The following is a 26,202-nucleotide window of genomic DNA, read 5'->3' as shown; positions in this document are numbered from 1 at the left end:
CCATAAATAGTATCAAGTGACCGGATAATTTATGACCAGTATTTACATGAGGTCTTTCTACTGAGATGCCATATTCCCCATATCATGCAGTATTGATCTATTTCACTTGTACTGAGTTTAACTGTTAAATTTGAAAGGATGCCTACATTTTTGTACCATTATTTATACTGGACTGTACCTACGAAGCTTGTCATTTCTTTCAACCCAGAGATTAGTCTTGTTATTTATTGAGTTAGTTGTACTCATACTACACTCTGCACTTCGTGTGCAGATCCAGATGCTTCCGGATACGGCAACTGCTAGATTTTGAAGTTAATTATGTTGGAGACTATCAAGGTAACTGCTTGACGTCCGCAGACTTGATTCTCTTCCTGTTTAATTATTGTACTGTTCTATATTTTCAAACAGTGATTTTATCAGTCAGACTTTGTATTCATATTAGATGCTCATGTACATAGTGATACCGGATTTTGGGAGTGTTGTATTTGAAATTGTGAGTTTCTTTCGCTGAATTTAATTATTATATTTTCTGCATTTAAAAGATATGATGATTTATTGATATTGTCGGCTTGCTTAGTAGTGATATAGGCGTCATCACGACATATGAGATTTTGGGTCATGACATATACAAAATGTAAGGGTGTTTGCCTGATCACCCTTGGAGCACTGTAGTTGCAGAGTGCAGGTCATTTATGCTTGAATAGAGATAAATGGTTAGGTATGAATTATCACCATCTGTATGATAATGTCTAGTTTTCTTGTTGCTAGTTGAAGCATGTTTCGGTTTTGTCAAAAGAATGACATTTATTAGAGTGATGCTAAACGGCCCAACTTTAGGGACCCAACTTTGGCCACACGCGTGAAAAGACATCAAAGACCCCCTAACTATTTAGCCTACATTTTTTCCTCCAAAACACAAAATTAAATGTGGAGAAGCTCTTCCTATTCCCAAGCATTGAGGTATGCGAAAATTAAATGTTGGTAGCTGAAGAGTCTTTGAATTATATTTGTATTTCCATTGTATTTATGTGTATACAAATTATTATATTTTCTTAAAAATAAATACGGTATACGATTTAGTATACTTCCTCCTTATCAAACCAAGTCAAGTGGACACTTTCTCCTTATCTAAAAATGGATTCAAACCAAAAAAATTTGGTGGTGCAAGAAAATATGAATCCAAATGAACATAACACAAATACAACAACCACGAATATGAACCAAGATAATAGGTTTGATCGGTTTAGGGACGAGTTGTACAGGTCTTTAGGGATGACATCGAATGACAGTTTGTTGAATGAATACAAATGGGTCGATGTTGATTCTCACGGCAGTTTCAACAATGTTGTGCTCTTAGATGATGATGATGAAGAACACGATGGAGAATATTACGGAGAAGCTGACTATGATGAGGAGCAGGTTTTAGGAAATGAGTTAGAGTTATGTGATGTTGATCAGGAAATGGAGAATGAATTCACTGAAGAGGATGTGGTTGTAGGTCCAATCTCTGAAATGCGATTAGAGATAAAGACTCTTTGTTTGCATTCTACAAAGAACATGCACGATTGAAAGGATTCTCCGTCGTCAAAAGAAATTCTAACAAGAAGGGTGGTGACACTGCCAGGTACATAACTTATTATTGTGATAGGGCTAGGATTCGCAAAACAAAGTTTACCACCAAGAGTAACAATTGTAAAGTTAGGCTCGCTGTTGTTTTGGATGATTCTGGTTATTGGCGCATCTCTAAAATTGTTCACGATCACAACCATGATTTTCTCCCTTCCATAGCGTGCCTGATGGCTGGACATAGGTCCGTTTGTGATTCTTTGAAGAGGGATCTTGTAGCTCACGATCAATCTAGCATTAGACCCTCCAAGAATATTAGACTTACCGAGGTTCAACGTGGTGGACCGCAAAATTTAGGTTGCACTCCAAAGGATTGTAAAAATTTTATTTTAAAGAGTAGGAATTTTGAAATGCGAGAAGGGGACGCACAGTCGTTGCTCAACTTTTTTCGTGAAATGCAGGTAAAGGATAAGGAATTTTTCTATTCAATAGACGTTGATAATATTGGTAGGCTGCGAAATATGGTATGGGTGCATTCACACTGTAAGGTAGTGTATGAGCAATTCCATGATGCGATATGCTTTGATACGACGTACGTTGTGAATCGATATAATATGCCATGTGTTATATTTGTTGACATCAATCACCATAGACAGTCCATCTTACTGGGATGTGCTCCCATGCCTCATGAAGATATCGATAGTTATAAATTGGTTTTTAGAACTTGGCTTGAGGCCATGGAAAATGTTCATCCAGATGTGATCATAACTGATCAATGACAGAGCATTAAGCCAGCCATTGCTGAAGTGATGCCAAATACAATACATTTTGGGTTGGAATGCTATCTACGCAAAGAAGTGAGGGGATGCATGGGTTCTTTGATGGATATATTACCCGTCAAAGAACTCTTAAGATGTTTGTTCACCAGTATGAATTAGCTATAAGAGATAAGCATGAGAAAGAGTTGGAAGCGGAATACAGGTCAAAGGGATTTCAAATTGTGTGTGAGTCAATGTTCAAGTGGGAGGAGCAGGCAATTCAGTGTTATACACATACAATGCATGAATATTTCAAGACACAGCTAAGGAAATTGTATCATTGTGAAGTCAGCAGCCCCGACGATCATCAAGTTGTCCCTGGTGTTGAGAAATTTATCATTAGTGATTATTCAGTTGTAAAAAATGATAGAAATCCAGTTGAGTACACTGTTGAATATATACCTATCGGCAATTATTTTAGTTGTAACTGCAAATGGTTCGAGTCTAGAGGGATACTTTATTGACATATACTCAAGATCTTGTCGCACAAGAAGATTGATAAAATTTATGAAAGGTATATACTGACAAGGTGGAGAAGCGATGTTATTAGGCCACACTTGAATCGGTTCCATCAAGTTGGTTACCCAAACATGACTCCTGAGTGCAAGACATACAAGAGCATGTTGAAGTATTTTGACATGGCTTGTGATATAGTACTGGGCACTAAGGCTGTCTAATGGGACGGGCCGTCTCGTCCCATCTCGCGTCCCGTCTCGTCCCGTCCCACTTAATTCTAAACGGGATGGGCCCATATTAAACGGGACACGGGATGGCCATTTCGTCCCGTTTCGTCCCGTCCCGTCCCATCCTGTCCCGTCCCGCCTGTCCTGCGTCCTATTTTTTTTGTGCATTATATACAAGAAACTTGTAATCTTGCTTTTTAAGGTTTTTCTAAGACCACAGTTAGAAATGATATTTTTAAATTTCAAACCAAATATTTTCAGTATATTCGTTGTGTATTATTTCACTTAGATTGTAAATTGTCTATCACATCCGATATAGGTCATAGTCCTAATGGTTGTGATTATTTAACTGTTACATGTCATTGGGTTGATCATCACTGGAACATGCAAAAACGTATTATTGTTTATAAATTTGTTGATTCAAAATATAGTGGAGCATATATTGCAACTATTGTTCTACAAATTATTGATTTTTATGGACTCATTGATAAAGTTTTAACTATCATCTTAGATAATGCTTATGCTAAGTGCTAACACAACTGTAGCAACTAGCTTAATGATATGATTGCAAAATTAATCCAACTTATGCACCGGCCATTAATGAAATGATTGCAAAATTTAAAAAGTATTTTTTTTCTATTCCCCAAGTTTATTTAATTTCTACTATACTTAACCCATCTTTAAAATTAAGAGGTGCAAATGGACTTGTTCGTAAAATTTATGAGAATTTAGCAATTCAAGAAAATAAACAACCATCTCTCGAAGACTGCCAAACTAACATATATTCTTATGTTAGATCAATGCTTGATAAATATAAATCTATGAAAACACCAAGTGGTGAAACTAGGGAAGAAGAAGAATACAATGAGATATTTAGCACCGGGAGCTATGACGGCATGGAACTCATGGAACATCAATCAACATTGCCAATTCCAGAATAATGTCCGAGAGAAATTATAGATAAGTTACAACGAAGTTATATAGGAGCTTACAAATATTAGTATGATAATTTATAATTGGCTACTAAGAGCCCTAGTTTAAACAAAACCTTTCCTAGAAGGTGGCTGCGTAGATTAGGTGCTCTTCAAAAGAATTATATTTGTATGTGAGATTTGAAAGTTCTATTAATAAAATAAAAGGCTTTAAGCGTTGAATTATTTTTATGAATTGTCTTACACTCTTACTTAGTTACTTAATGGCTTGAAATTATATTAAATAAATTATAACTCTATTATAAATTTATAATTACTAGAATATTTCATTACAAGTCTTTTGTTTACTTAGTTTTCCTAATTTTTATTTAATTTTTAAGTTTATTAAATAACTCAAAAAACTAGCTGTTGCAAACTTTAAAAACTTAGTCATTGTCAAAATAATAGCGATTTCCATACTCAATGCTTAAATAATTTTTTTTTAAAACGACACTTAAGGCCTGTGAACCCGTCCCGTCTCGTCCCGTTTGTTAGTGGGACGGGATGGGCCTATCGTCCGTCCCGTCCCGTCCCGTTTGTTAGCGAGACGGGACGGGCCTACCGTTTTGTCCCGTTTGTCCCATTTCGTTTCGTCCCGTCCCGGCTAAATGTCATCCCGTCCCGTTAATTCTGTCTCGTCCCGTCCCATCCGGTCCCGTTGGACAGTCATACTGGGCACTAGCGTGAAGGTTCAATATGTTAAGCATAATCTGAAGAAGATGGGACATGATCTTCAAAACTGGGATGACGAAATGATTGTGCCAAACCCCGAATAGGATGACTCAGATGAAACTGACAGCACAACTCTACGAGATCCCCAATACACTCGTTCATGTGGCATGCCGCGTTTGCATCGATATAGAGGAAGAATTGAATACTACTTTACAAGTTCACAGTCACGTAGTGTATTTGGAGCTAGTTATGGCGCAAGAACTGGTGTTAGAGGGGGTGGCAGGGGTGGTGGCAGGATTGGTGGCAGTGGTAGTGGCAATCATGGTGGTAGAGGTGCCGGTAGAAGTGGTGGACGCAGGGGTAGGGGTAATGGGCAAGGCAGAGGTACAAACATTGAGCATGATGGTTCCTTAGGTATGAATGTGGTATAATTTTGCGACTACATTTGATTTATTACTTAAACATATCATCTTTTCTTATAGTGTTTATTTGATTTAAATTGCAGCAAATTGACGCTACACAATCGCAATCAAGCTTGTTTGATCTCAATGCCGAACCAGACTTGGAGCTATAATAAGCAATAAAGAATATAGTTGAAACTTGGAGTTCTCAATAGGCCTAATTGCATTGTTGTTTTATTTGGTCCATGACTTTTTGATTTTGAAGAAATTTTGCTTGTTTTGTATAAACTTTGGTGTTTAATGATTTATGAAACTTAAACATATTATTTTTTTTCTTATAGTGTTTGTTTGATTTTAATGGCATATTAGCTACGACATTATTGTTGTTATCTCTCCCCGTGATTTTGGATTAGTTACGTTGTACTCTAACAAAGAAAGTGCAGAAAGCATTTGCTCAAAATATTGTCATGTTGATGAACTCTAAACCTTTGCTGCCTGGGTTAAAACAAGTACCAACATTCTCTTTTTTTATCAGCTCACTAATAAAGGTATTTATAATATTGAATCCAACCAGGAATGCCGATAGACCCGCTGGTTGATCAACTCTCTAAGTTTTTTCCCTTTCATACGCTACCAAGGTTCGAAACCTAGCAGCAACATAGTTTGTTTTGAAAAATTATGCTTTCCCTTTTGTTTAGCATCCGAAAAGTCTAGAGGTGGTTGAATTGTATTTAATATTTCGGTCTCCAATACCTTGAATCACTAATTAATACAATTATTCATTATTCGTGATGACTTTTTCAATTCTCTATGACCAAATTGGATTAAGATTTTCAAGAGTTTTTTTTTAAAAATTTTAATGTTTCACATTCTTGTTCTGGGTTCTATTATTTCCGAAAGAAGAGGACATGTAATTTCTAGTCCTCTTGGGCTTAAATGAGTTTCTTACATCATAAAACTATGATGCTAATCAACAATTTGCTTTTCGATTTGGTTTTGAAAAAGCGGCAGAAATGAAATATATATGTGTTTCAATTTGGTTTTGGAAAAACTTAGTTTCAAACAAACAGATTGAGAACCTCTTTTAAGAAAAACGAAATATATATGTGTTTCGATTTGGTTTTGGAAAAATTAAGTTTCAAACTAATGATTTTTTCTTCTGTTTGCAGCATATTCCAAAACGAATCTACGAGCATCTTCCTGAAACATATACTACCGCGCTTCTTCAATATGGTGGCAAAGAGTGGTTTGTAGGAATGAACATTGCTGAACAAAGATGGCTCAAAGACGGCTGGAAAAATTTTGTGATGGAGTATGATATCAAGTGGGGTTGTTTCGTTAAATTTGAGTTGGTTGAAAGTGCACAATTGTTTGTTATCTTCAAAGTGCAAGTGAAAAGACAAGGAACTCCTGAAGATCCGGTTGAAATTAATTAGTTTTTAGGTTATGTTTGTGTTATTTTTTTCCCTTTGTTAGCTTTTATTTTTAATTCCATCCAGTTATGGAATGTGTACTTTTATTTTCTATTGAACTATGAATGATATCAAGTTTCTATCTTCATCCAGCTCTTACCTGTTTTCTTTTTGTTATAACTGTATCTTTTTTTTGTATCATTTCAAAATACTAATAGGAAATAGCAATTGCAAACTCATACTAATACACTCTTGAATTTAAAAAATCTAAGGAAGAGTAAATAAGAGATGTAAATGCTTCATTGAGAAGTTAAATGGTTGGTATGTGAATAGTTTTGTTAATAAATAGGATTTAATATCTACACGGGGATTCAAAAATTGTAGTTATCAATACTAAATTGGAGTATTCATTAGGCTATATTTCATTAGAAAAATTGCTACTTAGGATTCAAATTTAGGATGAAAAGCAATGGAATTAGAATTAAAACACTATTTAATTAGCACTCAAACGATATGATACAACGTTGTCAAAATTGTACGAAGAAAAAGAGGGAAAATTAGCATTCAATACACCCTTTTTGTTCAGGAGGGTGTTTGAAATATTTTTTTGGACTGGGTTGGCCCCATATATATAGTCTCATATACTAAAACACTAAAGACCTAAGAAACACTCACCTACAAACCTTAACTATGGACGCCTCTCCCTCTACCAAACGAGCCCTAACTTACTCTTCTACTAGTGATGATGAATAAGAGAATCATCCAATATTTAAAGTGATTATGACTGATTCATACATCAACTACGACGATCTGGTTGTGCATCAATATTGTATATATATTCTTTCGTGTTTCAATTTTATATTTTTCGAAAACTTAATAGTATTTTTTTTTTTTAGTATATTCCAAGAAAACTCTACAAGCATCTTCCTCCAATAGTTGAAATCGCGCTTCTTCATTATCGTGGCAAAGAGCAGTATGTATCTATGAGCGTTGGTGATCGAAGAAGGTTCAAAGTAGACTGGAAAGTTTTTGTTTTGGACAATATGTCAAGCGAGGTTTCGTCGTCAAATTTACATTGGTTGATGTTGCACCACTATATGTTGACTTCAATGTTCAAGTGAAGGAAGAAGGAACTTCTGATCATAATCCGGTTGAAATTGATTAGTTTTTAGGATGTGTTTTGTGTTTTTCTATCCCTTTATTATCTTTTATTTTCATGTTGATTTAGTTATGCTAGTTGTGCTTTTGATTTTCTGTTGAACTATTGATGTTTTTAAATTTCATTTCATCATATTGGTCTTCTTTGCTATAACAGTTTTCATTTCTTCCATATGAAATCAATTTCAAAGACTATTTTTAATATTTTTTAAAAAAAATCAATTCTTCAAGATGCAGACTTAAATCAATTCAACCTAATTCTACCTACACACTACTAATTGAGAAGTATAAATGCTTCATTGAGAAGTTAAATGGTTGCATGTGAATAGTTAGTACATGGGGATTCAAAAATTATAGTTATCAGTATAATATTGGTAACCAAAATAATTAATACAATTCAACTAACTCTATTCAAACCAAACCAGACAGTTGCTCACCTCTCGGATTCTTTAGGATAAGAATTCTTTAGGCTAACTAGAATTATTTCAGTGGTTAAATTATGTGGCAAAATATTTACTGGAAAATACCGTTAATATTGAAAGAAATTAAGCGTTCAATATTCTCAAACCAGATATTCTCACTACTGGTTGGATCAAGAGTTCATCAATAGAATTTTGGGTAAACGAAATGGATGCATTGAAAAATGTAAAGACTTCTTTGAGGAGTATAAAAGATTCATTGAAAATTGTGATTCAAATTAAATAAAAGGAAGGAAATGGGACTCTTCCCTTTAACTAATCTGAAACCCTAACCCTAACCCTAACTCTAGATAAATTCAAACCATAATGCAATAAATAGAAGGAAAACTATATTATTAATCTCATCATCCAAATCATCTACCTATTCTGCGAAAAGTGCAAAAATAACAATGGAAAGAACTCCAACTAAAAAAACAATTGCTAAACCTCTTCATGGTTCTTCGGTTAACCACAACATCCTGTACCAAGATGTAAGAAACCAGTTGAAAAAGCTGAAAACTGAGGCGAACTTGCTGCTGCTTAGGATGACGCGTGAAATTGGCACCGACTACGTGAAAAGGCTTCTATTTGATTCCTACCCTCTTACCTGTTGTTACGACATGTTGGAGGAACTGCTCGCTGACCAAAATGAGTATAACGATGCACCTGTTATCGTTATAAGCAGTGACACCGAAGTCGCCTCTAAGCCATCAAAATTTATCAATCGAAAGACAGAGTAGAGTAAAAGATTGGTATTTTAAGTCATTTTGTTATGCATGCCATGTTTGTAGCATGGTATGCTAAAATGAATTATCTTCCAAATATTATCTGGAATATATTAAAGAGTATCAAGTAATCAATGAAAATGCTTATTTTGTATTTCTTTACCCATTGCTTTCTTTACTTTTGGTTCTTATTTTTTGATACATGTTTTTAAATATTTTTGCTTCCTTTATCCCCTAGTTTCAAATATTATCGAGCCAAAAGCAATACGCGTTTTTTATGCATAAATATGGTCACTTTGCCTATCTATTATGAAGAAAACAAAATGAAAATTACCACTCTAATATTAAAAGAAGAAATTAAGGAAGAATAGCTAGAATAAAAAAATGAAACATGCTTCAAAGAAATTAATTACTCAAATCATAAACTCGAACAGTGCCATGTAGATCCTTGGATGCATTTTTATCCGTTTTAGCAATATCAAAAGAGAAATGTATCCTTCTCACACATATTCCATACTAAAAGTGAGAAACTAAAAGTAAATACTAATATTTATTTATTAAATAATTTAACATTCAAATGCAGATTCATCACAAACACAGAGATACAAACATCTTAACCTCACTTGAACGTAAGTTTTTCTAGAGATGAAACTCAAAAGCAACCATCACAAAATGAACTGAATCAACAAGAGATTAAATAAAAATTCAGGAGTCACTATTGATCTAACTTGTATTTTTATGGCTCTTCAAATGATTGACTCACAATAATCCAGAATTTACTCAAGATGAAAAATCAGTGGGTACAAAATTTGGCTCCAAAATCCAAGTGAGAAAATAACAAAAAAAATAATTTAGGAATGCAGATTAATACAAAATGTACAAAATGCAGATTATTTCCTTGGAATAGTTTGCATGAAACATGATCGAAATGCTAAAGAAGTCATAAAATTAGAACTTCATAAATAATGAACAAAGTAAACATCAAATAATCATGCCCAACTCTATACAATACTTGATATTCAAAATGAAAAACAAAGTCTTTATCTCTTGCACACCAAAGAAAAATAGCAAACACTTTTCTAATATAGGATAAAATAAGAACTAAAATTGACATAATTAGTTTGCAACATTTTCTGACACCTTCAACCCAATAAATATGCCGGCTAATATAGCAGATGAAATAGCACTTGCTGCATTTTTATTTGTTATCACTTCTTCACTTTCTTCAATGGCCGAGCTTGAAGATGACTCTTCCTGTGAACAACTTGTTTTCTGAAATTTGTTGAAGGCTTCATCATAACATTGGAAAGCTTGAAAGTAGCTACCCTCGACTCCAACAAGCATATTAACACACTCAGACCAAACATTTGTATAATCCCGGCTTCTTACCACAAAATACAACAAAAACCATAGATTTGAGATTTTTTTTACCTTCAATTGATTTTTCAAATTCATTGAACGCCTATATGGCTGCATCGTGAGACTTGAAAGACTGGAAGATGCTACGCTTAACCCCGATAACTATAGAAGAACATTCACTCCATGAGTAGTATATTCCTCGCCTTTTACTAGAAAATACCACATATACTTTTGAAGCACTATTCTTCTTCGAATGCACCATTATTGATTCCTTAATCTATTAACTCACACTTAGAAGAACATAGGAGTTTAAATGAAGGTTTGCTTAAGTATGCTTTCGGTCATCTAGGTTTGTTTAAATAGTAGGGCTTTGAAGACCTTATTATACGAAAGATATACGAAATACACAATCAAATACGTGTATATAGATGAATAATTTCGAAATATATATGTGTATGCTACAAAAAAAAAGGATGAAAAATACGTAAAAAGATTTTAAAAAAAAGGTTTATGGGAAATAGGGTTTGCATGCTTGAGATCTTCCATGTATTGGGAAGACAAGCATTAAATGGGTGAGAGAGAAATATTCAAACCTAACTGTAAGGGCATTCTCGGTATAAAGTTTGGCCAGAAACCCTAATTTGGGCGTAAATTTACTTTAATGACCCCATTTGGGTCAATGTGGCCAAACATGGTGTGGCCCAAAGTAATTTTCCCATTTATTAATAGTCCTTTCACTTGATCATACAGAAGTATAAATACTCAAAAGAGCAGCTCAAGAGTCTTGGGCACAATAAAAAACGTATACTAAATGCATTACAAGTTCCTAGAAGATTGCTCTTGAAAAAACTAAAAGACATTTGGAGAAATGAAAAGTTATCAACAACGTCAAATGCGGGGACAAAATAGTGTCCCGTGTTGGTCGATGGCGGATCAGGGGTCAACATTTGACCGCTCTTCACCCTACGGGAGTTGGGAAATCATTTGAGGGAAGTCAAAGAAAGCCACGTAAGTGTGAGACCCTTTGATGGTTCGCAAAAAGATGTTATCAAAGAAATTTATCTAGCCTTGCAAATTGGCCGGTCGATTTTCCGGTGTTGTTTCAAGTAATGGACATCTCTTCTTCCTACAACTTGCTGTTGGGCAGGCCTTGGATACATATGGCAGGGGCCGTGCCATCCACTTTGCACCAATGCATTGTATTTGAATGGAGCAACTCATGAGTCTTGACATCCCCATTCAAATTTTATGCATCGGTGCAGAGTGGATGGCTCTTGCCATGGACTATTGTGCATGTGTGATTCTCTGTTTACTGATGCACTTTATGTGTACAATCCTTTTACAGGAGACTACAAGCACCTACGTTGCTATATGAATCTATTTCAGAAGAAAGAATCGATTCTTGCGTTTGGTTTTCATCCTATTACCAAAGAGTACAAGGTGATCAAGATCATGTTTTATGCCATCTATCATGATGACGGCCGTTCATTTAATAATTCAAAAGTTGATGTATTTACTCTTGGTGGCAACAGTTGAAGAGAGAATTGAGAAAGTTGATTACCTTATTGATTCAAATTATCAAGGAATTATGTTAAACGGGAAGATGCATTGGTTGACTCGATTTGGAAAGTATAATGGACGTCGTGATAAGCTTATTGTTTCCTTTGATTTAGCTGATGAGGTATTTGCTGAAGTTCCAAAGGTTGATTTTGTCGACAAGCCAAGAATTCACAAGTTTCATCTAGCAGTTGTTGGAGATTGTCTTGCTGTTGCTATAACTTTGCCTCACCAAAATGGCGGAGGAACAGAAATTTGGGTAATGAAAGAATACAATGTGAAAGAGTCATGGGTGAAGGAGTTCATAATTGGGGCTTATACACCAACTCCAAATTCTGTCATGGAACATTTGGTGAAAGTTGTATGCCTGTTGAAGAATGAAGAGCTCTTACTTGAGTACAAAAGTGGCAATGTGGCTTTATATGATCCTCAAAATGGTGTCTTTAGGCCTCTAATGTTTCAGGGAATGCCTAATTGGTTCAGCACTTTGTTGTTTTGTTTCCTGAAATATTTCTTCTGTGTAATTACATAAGATGATTTTCAATGAATGTTTTAAGATTATGTGATCTTTTGAATATCAGTTATGCTTGATGTTAACCTTGAATATGTAATACACACTTAATGGTAAATCTTTGCTTGTAAAAGTAGTAGTTTTTAGCTGAAGTTGGTGCGCTGCTGGTCATTTATGCTTAATTACAGCTGCAGATAAATTGTTAGGTGAGAATTACATCACCACCTTTATTGATATAGTCTAGTTTTATCATGTTACTTGACAGTTTATGTGTCATCCGCTTGTATTATTTTAGATTTTTACAGTCCTTTTTCTTGATCACATAGTAGATGTTGTTTCAGTTGGATAAGAAGTCAAATTTGTGTGAGAAAAACTAACTCGTGTCTTCCTTGGTGTTTTCACCAACATATAAGCTATGATTATCACTTTCAAAGGTTCATTTGTTCACTGTGCGGAGCAGTACAACAACAATAACATCGTTGCTCAATCCCTAACTAGTTGGAGTCGGTTGTATGAATCATCTATATCTGTTCTACTCTTTTCAGAATTGTTTCATTACACTACTCAATAATCTGTCTTTCACAACAAATTAGGAGCTCGCGCACTCTATCCTTACATGTCATACAATAACTCACTAAACTAAAAAAGACTACTGAGACCTAATGTAAGTGTGCTGATAATGTCTATCTTTAGTCCATTGCCTGTATGTATAATTTGATTCAATAGTTTCAACCTGGAAAGCAATACATCCATAAATTTGGGAGAAGTACCTTACAATTTTCATAACACAATCAACAGCAGAACAACAAGAAGGATGTTAAAAAAATGGTCTAATGAAAGACAAGCCGACTTAATATACCTAATCCTTTAGTCCTTCAAACACAACCTTCCAAGTGCAACTCTCCTCTTTTGTGCACTTCCTCTTGCCATTTTCCTCTTAAAATAAAACTAAATACTGCTTTCCCTACATCAAACTAGCTACCTTTAACATAAGCATTCTAACATTTCTTTTTTGGATTTTGTTCTCTAGTCGCCCATACGGCTCCCTGCTACATCCTGGCTGAAATTTCAATAAACCAATGTCACAAACCAGTATTTGTTGTTGTTACAGCTTGTTGCTGCTGTTTTCTTTGCTGTTAATATCCTTCCGGCCCTCTTTGTTGATATTGTGTGTTTCTACTATTTCTTTTCATCTTTCTCGAGCCGAGGGTCTATCAAAAATAGCTTTTCTATCTTCTCATGGTAGGGGTAAAGTCTGCGTACACACTACCCTCTCCAGACTCCACTTGTGGGATTTCACTGGGTTGTTGTAACGTCAAAAACTAGCCATTCTCTCCCTATATATGCACATTTCAAAGCCCTCAAAACAAACAAAATCCGCTATTGTTATCACATTTTGGAGTTGGTAGGTGAAGTTGCTTTTTTCATGGAAAGGCAGAGTAGTGATCCTAATATCACAGGTCCTTCTATTGCATTAATACAAGAAAGTTTCAGGCAACTAGAAAGAGCAAAACAGCAGAGAGAAAACAGAACAATAAAATCGTTCTCAGAGTCACATGTAATGACTTCAGCCAAGAATGTTGTCGCCGTCAAGCCAGACTTACCACATGAACTGATTTTTCTATCGCGGACAACTGAATCAGATCAAGATCAGCTCTTTCTTGGCCACACACAAATGCTATGTCAAATTTCAAAACATAAGTTTCAAAAGTTTTACCGTCACGCAAATGCTATAGCTTATTTAAGACCACATATCACAAATCTTCTCTTCTTTTTTAAAGTTTGTGTCAAGTCAAACTATGACAATCTTTTTAAAATGGAGGGAATAATGATTATCTTTTATTAGAGATACTGAATTGAAGAATATGTAATGTTGGCTTTTGCATATATATTAGCAGGTTTATAGTACATCAAAAATATGCAGTAGCCCCACAAATTGTACAGATTACAAATTAATCATTTCACTTTCCGGGTACAAAGTTTGTAGCATAAGCCCAAGCATTGTTGGCAACAGGATCAGCAACGTGATCGAAAAGGTTTTCAATTGGTCCCTTTCCTGTGACAATAGCTTGAACAAAGAAACCAAACATTGAGAACATAGCCAATCGACCGTTCTTGATTTCCTTCACCTTCAACTCAGCGAATGCCTCGGGATCATCAGCGAGCCCAAGTGGGTCAAAAGCTCCTCCGGGATAGATCTTGTCAAGACCTTCACCAAGTGGGCCTCCACCAACTCTGTACCCTTCAATTAAGCCCATGAGCACAACTTGGGATGCCCAAACGGCAAGAATGCTCTGTGCATGGATAAGGTTTGGGTTACCAAGGTAGTCAAGACCGCCTTCTGAGAATATCTGAGATCCGGCCTTGAACCAAACTGCCTCACCGAATTTAACACCATTCTTGGAAAGGATTTCAGGGAATACACAGCCCAAAGCACCAAGCATGGCCCAACGGCAATGGATCACCTCAAGCTCACGGTTCCTAGCGAATGTCTCTGGGTCAGCTGAAAGTCCAGCAGTGTCCCACCCGTAATCACCTGGGAACTCACCAGTCAAGTACGATGGAGTTTGCTCGGAGAATGGTCCCAAGTACTTTGGCCTATCTTCTCCATATCTATTTTATCAAGGATTGTTACACAAATAGTCAGTCAGATTCACTGTTTATTCTTTCTTGCCGGTATACATAGATTATACACATTTTATATATATATATATATATATATATATATATATTATACATGAATTTTACATATATTATACATCCGCCGACTATTTTTAGTTTACGAAATTAGGTGGGTGGCAATTTGGGTTAATTCTTCTTTTATCAAGCCACAATATTTTGTTATATTTATGTCATCAAGCTCTAGATTTATCAAATTACAAATTTACTTTCTCAGTGGAAATGGATTCAATATGGGTGTGTTAAATGTCTTTTTGATTTTTAGTGTATCTTAATAATTAACGCAAAAGGAAATCTTGACGCAACCATTAGAGTTGTTATCGTGCGATCAAGAGGTCAAAAATATATGTCATGAAAATAGTTGCTCGCAGAAATGCGAGGTAAGATTGAACACAATATGCAAAATATAGTCCATATCAGACTACCTTATAAATAATCGACAAGAACAACTCATTAATATATAATTCATTCAAGAAATTAAGAAATTACCAAATGCTTTGCGGGGCACTTTTAACGGTGCGTCTCATAGTGGCACGTCCACCATTAAAGCTACCAATCTTCCTAACGAGCTCATTTTGTGACTTAAGAGCTGTCTGTCCAGCAAATGCAGATTGTTGAATTGCAGAAGTAGCCATTTAAAGATTTCTTTTTTTTTATCTTCTTTGTGCTGCTGCTAAGTTTGAACTATGAAAAAGCTTACTTTCTACTTTCACTGCTAATTGGGAAGTAAAAGAAGGCTTATTTATGGAAAATAATGGATTTTGAGGATTACAAAGCAGCTGCTGCTGATTGGTTTCTGCTTTGGATTTGGATTCCCCTTCTGATTCTTACATGGCATAAAAGAGGTCTCTGCTGTGCCACGTGGCTTTTAAAAATCTCTTGGCTGAGACTTTCTTGACTTCTTTTTGACGTACACAACATTGCTTTTGATTTGCCAATAAAGTTATATTTGAGATTATAATGTTAGATAATAATACTGGATTAATAATTCCTGAATTATTTAGCATTTGTTTTGTTTGATTTATTAAATTAAAAATGGGATGTACAATATTTTAATTTTGTATTTGATTTTTAACTGGATAAAGTTGAATAAATATTTATTTTATTTTAATCTTGGGTAATATTGTCACCACATCTAATGTGGAATAAATAATACTTTTATTTTGACAAAAATTCATGACGGATTATATTTAATAAAACTGTTTACCCTAAAAAATGGATAACAATTAAATTTGTTTGTGGTTTTAAAGGTACATGGATTAATTTGATACAAACGATAAATTGCGTGAGATTAAACGGATAAAGGAGGTAATAAATTATCAAACCACTCGAGGAGGGCGATTCTAGACTTAATAACAGCCTTAATGAAGTATCTGCCCTCGATCCCGGACTCACAATGACCAAGCACTGATGAACAAGAACTAGTACTTTGAATAACAAAGTAAATAATAGTTTATTGCCTTGATATACGTGTTACAGTGTCCCCAATGAATAATCAGACCCCCCTTTATATAGTAAGGGAGTTTTACCCTAAGTACAATTTTATGAAAGGTAAAAAATCTTCTGTTTAACCAATCACTGGTTCTGTGCCGATACGTGCCGAGATCCCCGCCGTGATATCCGGCTGATCACAGATATTGATCACTTCTAAATGCATACCTCTAAAAAGGTATGAAATAGTCATTTGCAATTATAGTAACCCAACTAAGAGTCGGGATCGAATCCACATGGAGCTAAGATGGGAGTTAAGGGTATATATTTTAATGCGCGTGATTGAATTATCTTGATTTGAACTTCCACATAAAGGTTTGCATGCTATTTCTAATTTAACACTAAAGATTGCTAAATAAAGAAAGAAGACTAGGAATAGTTGTTTTTGAGGTTTGTCAAATTGGTAAAAAGCCTAGGGCTGTGACCATTACCTAGGTGTTTACCTAATGGGTTAAAGACCTTAATGCTTGTTTTGTTGACTGGGGTGTATTATAGCTATCAATTCTAAATTACCCACTCAATACCTTTGGGTTAGAGAGTGATTTTGCCCAATTTGGCTTTCTCAAGACCAAATAGGTATCACACAAAATAGTTGATAAAAGCTCAAGTCGGGTTATTACTATCTCTAAGTTAAACCTTTTAATTGGGTGAATCAATCTCTCAATTGACCTAATTCCTTGTTAGCCAAATTATCCTAGACTAGGTCTCTCTTTCTCAAGAAGAGACTAAGTCAAATAGGCATGAACTAATGTTTGCAACCACTAATTCCTCAAATTAAAGCATGAATTAGGCTAAATAATAAAAACTCAATCATAAACAAGTACTAATTTAATTACCCATAAGGTTAACACACTAGGGTTGGGTCACAACCCTAGTGAAAATCTAGCTACTCATACTTGGGGTTGAAGAAAATGAAGAAGAGAGACTAATTAAACTCATAATGTAAGCTTAAAATTATAAAATCTATTGTAAAATACACCAAAATATAGTAAACTTCCAAAAGAGGCAAAGAAAAATAGCTACAGTAATTGTTGATGTCAAACCTTAACCTAATTTTGTGAAACTCGTCTATTTATACAAGGCTGAAAATTTCGGACAAAAATATCCCTAGGGAGGTTCTGCGGCCGCACAATTCCATGTGCAGTCCGCAGACTTCTTCATCTCGCAGGAGCAGGGATACTGCAGCCTCACAATTCTGAACTACGGCCGCAAGGCAACATTTCTGTGGTCCGCAGATTTAGAACTGTGGTCCGCAAGGCACTCTTCTGCGGTCCGCAATAGTATGATTGCGGCCGCAAGAAAATCTTCTGCGGCCGCACAAATCTTGTGCGGTCTGCAATTCAATGAAGCTCTAGACTTGTTCTTTTTGTCATCTCTCTGATCTTGATCTTAAGCCCATCTCTTACGGCCACATAATTCATGTACGGTCTGTAATTTGCACGAATGCCTGCTTACTTTTACTTCTTTGGTTGCAGCCGCGGATAGAATTCTGCGGATAGCACAATGCATGCTTCTGTGCCCTTTATTGCCTTGTGTTTAAATTACTCCTTTTTTAGTCGGATTTCATCTCGGGAGTCCAACTTCCAGCATTCCTGCAATTTTGGACATTTCATTAGTTTCAGGAACACAATTCAATGCTTTTAGACTAAAACAAAAGCTAAAAGACATTAATAAACAGTTAAAATCCCAATTTATCATATACCACGGCCTTTTGTTGGTCATGCTCGGTTACCTGGTAGTGTTCTCCGAGGCCTTTGGGATTCGAACCAAACTCGGGGTCATGGCCCCGATACTCTCGAGGCCGGGCACTTTGCCCGGACCCTGGCTCGAGGGGCTCCTGGTCTCGATTCTGGTTCCCTATTGTTGCTTGTCTCTTACTCCGTTTTCTTCATCGGAAGACGAGGCATCTCATGGGCTCGATTTTATGTGTATACATATAGTCCCCTCGTTTCTCATAGAGTAAGCTTACGAAAACGATGAGAAACGACATGAGCACCTCGATTCCTTCCCCAACACACCATAGCAGAAACGATAAAAGATTCAAAACGTCCCGTCAGATGTGTCATAATGACTTTAAGCACGTGTCAGCCGTCCTTAGATACGAAATGGCGCGAAGCCTCTATAAATAATCCCCTCTTTCATTCATTTTTTACTTTTTGACCAAGCTTCTACCCTCGTACCTTCGGGATATCAATGCCTCTCTTCCTACCCTAACATTTTTACCTCTGTTCTTCTAAGAATTTTCAGCAAATTGCAAGTTTTCGTTTATCTTTTATCCAAACCAGTACGTTTGATTTTCTCAGCAAGCTTTTATCATTCATCTCCTAATCTTCCTTTTCACTTATTCTAACTTAGATAACAATGGCGAAGACTTCTAAGACTGCTCCCCAAAAAGTTGTTACTTTCTCTTCAAGGCCGACCGCGAAAGTCGAGGAGAGCGCTCCCGATGTGGTTGACCTTAAGAGGTCCGCTCCGAACCTCCCTTGAAAATGTTCGTCCCCGGGGAGAGTTCAGTCGCTGATGACTTTAAGGTCGAAAAAGCTTCATCTGTGCAAGGCCGATACGAGGCGGTATCCCTGTACATTTGCTCCATCACCGAGGCTATCCTTCCTGCTATTCGCAAGGACTGCTGCTGGGCGGATAAGGACATAGTAATCCCCGAGCCCGATGACGACATTACTACCCATGTGGAGGGGTATCTGAGTGTTTACACTTACCCCTTCACACTGGGCCCGGTGGACCCAGTTGTTTTGGATTTCTATAGGAGGTATGAAGTGTGTCTCGGCCAGATCCACCCATCGTTGTGGAGGATCGTAATCCTCTTCCGATTCTTCGTGAATAAAATCGACTACTGCTTGTTTACCGTCGATCATCTGCTCCGCCTGTACAGTCCCCGAATCATCCGGGGGAACTGATAAACTCGTACGACGGGCCAGCAAAGCCTCATTTTTGAGTATCGACAAGGACTGGGATCGGGGTTGGTAGGGACGCTTTGTTCGGGTGAGGACTGCCGACCTGATACCTGCCGAATTTAGGCTATTCCCCGAGAAGTGGAATGTAGCATGTAAGTATCCTTTTCTTTTAGATGTCGATTTTACGTTTTACCTCCTTTTTCCTCATCGGTATTTGCTGTGGTGCAGCCCTTGCTCGAGTCCCAAATGCGATTCCTTGGCTCAAGGAGTGGATTGAGGGCATTTGTTCGCAGATGCCTTATGTCGAGCGCTCGTGGTGCGAGTTCTCGAAGGTCCACTAGGAGGCCCATTCCCACGGTAAGATTTTTTTTTCTGAATAAGTAGCACTAGGCTTTCGTTTTCAGCACTATGTTCTCATTCCTTCTCTTCTTTTTTTGCAGGCCCACCTAAGACCATTGAGCTTAGGCCCTTAGTAGGGAGCGAAGACCTGCTCGTTGATCCTTCTACTTTGGGGCAGCCCGGGGCCGCAACAGGAGAGAAGAAAAGAAGGAGGGCTCCGAGTTTCCCAAGCTCGGAGAAAAAGAAACCAAGGAGAAGGTTGGCTCGTAAGCTAAAGGAAAGTTCCCTCTCTCGAGTTCCTGACTCAGACTCTCTTTACCAGCTCAGGGGAGAGCTGGAGGAGGATGATCTTTTTTGGCCTGTGAGCCATCCGTCCCCGAGGAGCGGGTGGAAACCGAGAAGGAACAATGGAGGCTAATCCCCTCAGGTTCAGGAGGCTGGTACAGAAGTGAGGGCCGAGACCTCTTGAGATGCGGCTTTGCCCCGCCTGGTGTTATAGAAATTTTGAGGTCACCTTCGTTTACAGAGTCCATGTTCGATGAATCCCGAGCGACGAAGGAGATATTCAACGAAGGTGTTCATGGCGCAGACGATCCCCTCCATTGGGTTTTTGATGGTGTGGACTCAACCGCTCTAGAACACTTCTCCGGGTTGGGTGATTTAGAGGTACCGAGGAAAAGCTCATCCTCAGAGGTTGGTGGGCCAAACTCGAGCCCAAAGTTGATCAACTTGTTCCCCTCCCCGAGCATGGATCCCGGTGGGAAGCGATCAGTTATCATCACTGTCCCGGAGGATGCCCGGGTTCTTTCTGCCCCTGTCGGAGTAGCTAGCTACCTCTGGTGCCTGGTAACAGAAGAAGATCAGTCAAAAATGAACGAGGTGGATGCGTCGTGTTTGTTCAACGAAGCACAGCATGCACTGAATCGAGTAAGGCGTCATTACACTCTTTTGTCTTTGAGTTTAATTTTTGATAGCTCTCATGCGTTCTCCTTTTTGTATCTTTGCAGGCCACGATACTCCATCATGAATCCTTTCTACGGTACCGGGCTGAGATTAACCAGTTCGAGGCTGAGGTCAAGGAGCTTGCAGAGAAAAGGGACATGTATAAGCTTCTCAGCGAGCAACGCGAAGAAGAAGTCAAGAATCTCCGGGCTGAGTTGGACGCGTCTCAGAAGGAACATGCCGACCTAGTGGAATAAGTAAAGATCTTTAAAGTTAGCGATGACGAGTTAGACATGGCGACTAACGGTCAAAATGTGCAGGTTCAGCAGAAGGTTGGCAAGATCGACTAACTTCGAGCCTAGATAGATGAGGTTAAGGCCATAGCCGAAGAGTGGAAGGGAAAAATGGACCGATTGGCTTTGGAGAAAGAAACCGCCCGGAAGCATCTGGCCACGGTGGAGGTCCAACTTTGAGTGGCTAGGGAGAAAGCCTAGGCCCCGGCCCAAAAAGTCGAAGACCTTCATTTTCAATGGGGCTCGACCATCGCTGAACGGGATGCCTTTGGCAAAGAGCTGAAAATAGCCAAGTCAGTGATGGAAACAACCAGGGCCGATGTTGAAGAGATGGTGACTCAGTACAAAGCTGATGTTGAGGCATCCTAGGACCGCCTAAAAGTCACTGTTGAATATGTGAAATGGCAATCCCGAAGAAAGGTTCTTGAGGAGGTCCATGCCTGGGGTTTCGACCTGTCAGTCGATATCGAAGATTCTAAAAGGCTCGAGGCCGAGGCCAAGAAGCTGGCTGACCCCGAGGATGAGAAAGGCTCTGAGGACTCCAGCAAACCCGAGGGCAGAGAAAACCCCGATGGCCCCAGTGGCGAGGCTGGCTCCGGTGGAGATCAGGCTTAGGTGCCTTAGAGATTTTCTTTTGTTTTTGTATTTTTGTTCACTTTGTTGAGGCCGTTTGGCCTTTGTAATATATATATATATATATATATATATATATATATATATATATATATATATATATATATATATATATATATATATATATAGAGAGAGAGAGAGAGAGAGAGAGAGAGAGAGAGAGAGAGAGAGAGAGAGAGAGAGAGAGAGAGAGAAAATGCCTTAGCACGAAATAAATCGTAGTAATATGGTCTTGTTTGGAGGTTCGAACAAGGCTCGTGCTCGATGTAATTTTGTTTAAAATTCGAGGAGGCTTGGTATGACCGGAAGCTTTCCCCAAAGTGCGTACTTAAATGTTTTTAGAATATAGTTTTGTCGAGGGTAGCCTTTGAACCGGTTTGGAATTTATGAAGGCCTTATGTTCTAATTATGGGCCTCGGACATCTCCGAGTCATTTCTAGGATGGTGGTAGCCTTTTAACTTCGGGTATTGCCTAATAGGCTTTGTACCCCCAGGCTTCGATACCCGAATCGTCCGGGCTTGCTTAGGACGACAGTCCCCGAGTGGGGGTGATCTCTTGGATTCAGATAGAGGTGGACCTTGGGCTCAATATCTATCCTAAAGGAACAAAATGTAGTAATATTTAGGAGACAAAATATGTATCTGCAAGGTAAAAACTTCCTTTCATTTATGTGCGCAACATACAAGATTGCAAATGTGTACAAACTTTGTGTTATGGCTTGAGTGGTCTATGTGGGCACGGTTCATTTGACCGTTTGGCCCTTATAATAAATCCTATCCACCAAGCCCAGACTGTTCGAGCATAACGTTTCTTTCCTTATTAAAATCATTATCTGAGGGTGACGGCCCCCAGTATTCAAGGCCGATCATAGAGAGGGCTCGGATACTGTTGACGTGACCCTCAATTCTGGTTCATAACCGGTCTTCAATTCTAAATTAGCACGATCTATTGTTGCCTCGTTAAAAACCTTGCCGAAAAACCCATTTGGGACAAAACCGGTTCAAGGAAAAAGGAGTGAAATGCGTGCTTTCGGGCCTAATAGCTGCATCATTCTTTGGTCGTTGCCTGCAAGTGTTAGTCCAATTCGTAATATATGTAAAGAAAAGAATGGATGGGGTCGTACCTTAGTAGTAGTATCGTTTTAAGTGGGTTACATTCCAGTTATTCGGTAGTCTCTCACCGTTCCCTGCTTCGAGTTTGTATAATCATTTGCTGGTAATCTCGGTAATTCGATATGGACCTTCCCAATTCAGTCCCTGCTTACCCTCATTCGGGTTCCGGGTGTTTAGTGTCACCTTTATTAACACCAAGTCCCTGATATTGAAGTGTCGGAAGTTGGCTCTCCGGTTGTAATACCTTTCGATCCATTATTTTTGGGCGGCCAATCGGACGAGGGCAGCCTCGCGCCTCTCGTCCAATAATTCCAGGCTCGTTTTTGTGGCCTCATCGTTTGACTCTTTGGTTGCATATCTGTAAGGCCCCGTAAAATTTCGTAAAGGAATTTAAGGTTTCGTGGTGCCGAGGTAGGCTTACATGTTTGAGGATTGTATCCCAAATGTTTTTATCATGTTATGTTATCATTTGAGAATGTGTTCAAAGTATGGGTTGTGCATTAAAAATGTTTCAACTTTAAGTCAATTTCAAACGAAGGCTATTATGTCAAATTTTGTGAAATATCTCTATGTGCCTAAGAATCTTAATTGCTCATTTGTGTATTAAAAACCATGATTTGAAATGCCTTGTTGTTGTTGATGATGATGATGATGTTTGAAAGTGAAAAAGGTGAGCATGAAATACGGTCCACGTGCAAAGAATAATTTTATAATTGTGGCCAATAGTGCCAATGAAATAAAAAGATGTGAAAGAAGCATGAAACGAGATGATTGGTAGAAAAGGATGATGTCGATCCACACATCATTGTGGTGAGACGGCCTTGCTGATCGGGTCGTGATCGGACGCCATGCCGCACACATGGTCGTGATTGTGTTGGAAATTATAATTGAAATTGTGATTATGGTTAATGTCTCAGATGAGACGGCCTACATAATTGGACTCTGTGATAAAAGTACGGTGGTATTGGTATTGTGAATGGTGGTATATTGGTACTAAAGATCTCCCAACTTAAGATATGGAAATTTATTTGAACAATGTCTTGATCCTAATTTGAGGTTTGATGTTGTTTGTGGCTTCCACTGATATTATGATTGTTCTTGCTTGTATTATTTATCATTCTATTGAGAGGATGTTTTGTCATTCATACTAGTACTATTCCATATGTACTAACGTCCTTTTTGCCAGGGGCGCTGTATCTTCAATGGATGCAGGTAGTTCCACAGCAGGAGACATTGATCAGTGATAACGGTATACCCTCTTCCCAGCTGACTTGGTGAGCCTCACTTCATTTCGGGGTCATGTATCTTTTGTTCCTAGTGTATTGTGTTTTAGGTAGAGCGGGACCTTTTTGCCGGCACTATCATAGTACTCTTTTATATCTATTAGAGGCTCCGTAGATATAGTATGGATTGTATATTAGTGTTGGGAAAGTCAAACAAGTTATGTTGTGTTTGAATTACTTGTTCCACTTCAGACCATGAAAATGTGTGTAATTTGAGACTTTAAAATGAAGTAACTAATGGTAATGAATTGGTATTGTATACATGATCTCCTTATTGTCTAATTAACGAAAATATGTATTCTCTTTATTCATAAGTGAGTTTGGGTAGAAAGTATCTAACAGGCTTGCTTGACCGGGTTCACTCGGTTGAGCGTCGGTCGCGCTCCCCGAGTTTGAGGCGTGACAAACTTTGGTATCATAGCCTAAGTTTTTAAAGTGTCCTAGGATGTCTCGGAGCCGTGTCTAGGGGAGTCCTTCTTATCGGTGTGTTGTTGACCACATCTATAATTAGGATGCTACTTGGGCATTTAGGAATAATACACTTCTTTCATGTTCTCGATCGTGCGATAAAGCTGATTGTAATATTGTTCCTCCTTTAACTCGTGCGTTGTTCTTATTTTCAACACATGGCACCTAAGAAAAGGGCAAGAACTGGCTAGAGAGCCAATGTCACCCCGGGAGTGGCAGTTGATCCTATAGTTGATAATGCGGTTGAGCACCCAAGGGGTGAGGATATTCCCCCAATTACTACACTGCTTGATTCTACTACAACTGATCAGACCGCACTTGTCCCTATACCTACTGAGGGTGAAATTATCCCTCCAACTGATATTCCAGTTCCACCTCCAGCCCGAGCTTCCGATTTCGGTGTTTCCGATGGGAATCTTAGGGGAGCCATACAGATGTTGGCTCAGATAGTGGCCTCCCAGACCTAGAGATCAAATGTTACATCCACTCCTTCCAATCAACCAGGGGATTCTACTAGTTCCAGGGTGAACAGGTTTCTCTAGTTGGATCCTCCAGTGTTCATCGGTACTAACCCAGAGGAGGACCCCTAAAACTTCATTGATGAGATGCACAAGACTCTCTGGGTTCTGCGTTCTACTGAGACAGATCCAGTGGAGTTGACCTCCTACCGCTTGAAAGAGGTGGCATATTCTTGGTTTGAGCTATGGGAGGAGTCTCGTGAGGAAGGGAGCCCCCCGGCGAGGTGGGGTGAGTTTGCTGATGCCTTCATTGATCATTTCTTACCTGCAGAGACTAAGGAAGCCCGTGCCGCTGAGTTTGAGAGCCTGAGGCAAGGTATCCTGAGTGTGTGGGAGTACCATATGAGATTTGCGCACCTGTCCAAGTATGTTATTTTTCATGCTGCCCACTATAGAGGCTAGAGTGAGCCAGTTTGTGCAGGGACTTAGTCCCTCAGTAATTAATGAGACCACTACAGCTACCTTGAATTCTGATATGAACTATGGGAAGATGGTGGCATTCGCTCAAGCCACATAGACCCACAAATTGAAGAACGGAATGGAGTGAGAGGGTTGCAATAAGGCTTGGTCTACGAGCAACTTTGGTGGTTATTCTAGTGGTGGCAGGTCAACATTCAGGGGAGGGTCGTCAGGTCCATCTCAGTCCTTTGCTCAGTCTTCGGCTAGTGCACCGCCATCAGGGCCCAGTCAGTAGCAATGGAGCCGTTTCAAGCCCAGTCAGAGCAACATGGGCGCCTACCAACAGGGTTTGCATGGTGGTAGATTCCAGCAGCAGCGGAGGCACCCATGCCCTTAGTGTGTAAAGATGCACTTAGTAATATGCTACATGGACTTACCCATATGCTACGGGTGCGGATTGAGGGGTCATATTCAGAGGGATTATCATTCATCCCGCCAGGGTGCGGGAAAGGGCACGGCACAGCCAGCCAGTTCTGCAGCTACTACATCCGCAACACCTCCTCCAGCTCGAGGCACTCCAACACCCGCAGGGCATGGTGCAGCTATGGGTGGAGCACAGAGTTCGTGAGGATCCAGCTGTTTCTATGCTATGAGGGGTCGCCAGTATTAAGAGACTTCTCCAGATATTGTCACAGGTATATTGACTGTCCAATCTCATGATGTGTATGCTCTTATTGATCCCGGTTCCACTTTGTCATATGTCACTCCTTATGTTGCTATGGAATTTGAGATAGAACCGGAACAACTTCATGAGTCATTCTCTGTATCTACTATGGTTGGT

General features: G+C 38.5%; 2 protein-coding genes and 1 pseudogene across 2 annotated transcripts; 2 read left to right on the top strand and 1 right to left on the bottom strand.

Annotated features, from left to right (window-relative positions):
- The first annotated feature begins 2,431 nt into the window (after positions 1 to 2,431).
- On the top strand, positions 2,432 to 2,848 carry LOC142175339 (protein FAR-RED IMPAIRED RESPONSE 1-like). The gene has a single exon (XM_075241921.1). It carries the CDS (start codon positions 2,432 to 2,434, stop codon positions 2,846 to 2,848), a length of 417 nt encoding a protein of 138 aa, XP_075098022.1.
- An 8,849-nt stretch (positions 2,849 to 11,697) lies between these two features.
- LOC107768299 (F-box protein At3g07870-like) lies at positions 11,698 to 12,312 on the top strand. The gene has a single exon (XM_016587421.2). It carries the CDS (start codon positions 11,698 to 11,700, stop codon positions 12,310 to 12,312), a length of 615 nt encoding a protein of 204 aa, XP_016442907.2.
- Positions 12,313 to 14,099: 1,787 nt separating this feature from the next.
- Positions 14,100 to 15,741, bottom strand: LOC107768296 (chlorophyll a-b binding protein 36, chloroplastic-like; annotated as a pseudogene).
- Between the last annotated feature and the right edge of the window lie 10,461 nt (positions 15,742 to 26,202).

The sequence above is a fragment of the Nicotiana tabacum genome, chromosome 21 (assembly GCF_000715075.1).
Source record: "Nicotiana tabacum cultivar K326 chromosome 21, ASM71507v2, whole genome shotgun sequence".
In the NCBI taxonomy this organism is placed as follows: domain Eukaryota; kingdom Viridiplantae; phylum Streptophyta; class Magnoliopsida; order Solanales; family Solanaceae; genus Nicotiana; species Nicotiana tabacum.
Note: the sequence above shows the minus strand (reverse complement) of the source record. Positions and strands in the feature narration are given on the sequence as shown.

Excerpts from the sequence above, each read along its gene's own strand:
- LOC142175339 (XM_075241921.1), top strand. The coding sequence starts at position 2,432 with ATGCATGGGTTCTTTGATGGATATATTACCCGTCAAAGAACTCTTAAG.
- LOC107768299 (XM_016587421.2), top strand. The coding sequence starts at position 11,698 with ATGACGGCCGTTCATTTAATAATTCAAAAGTTGATGTATTTACTCTTG.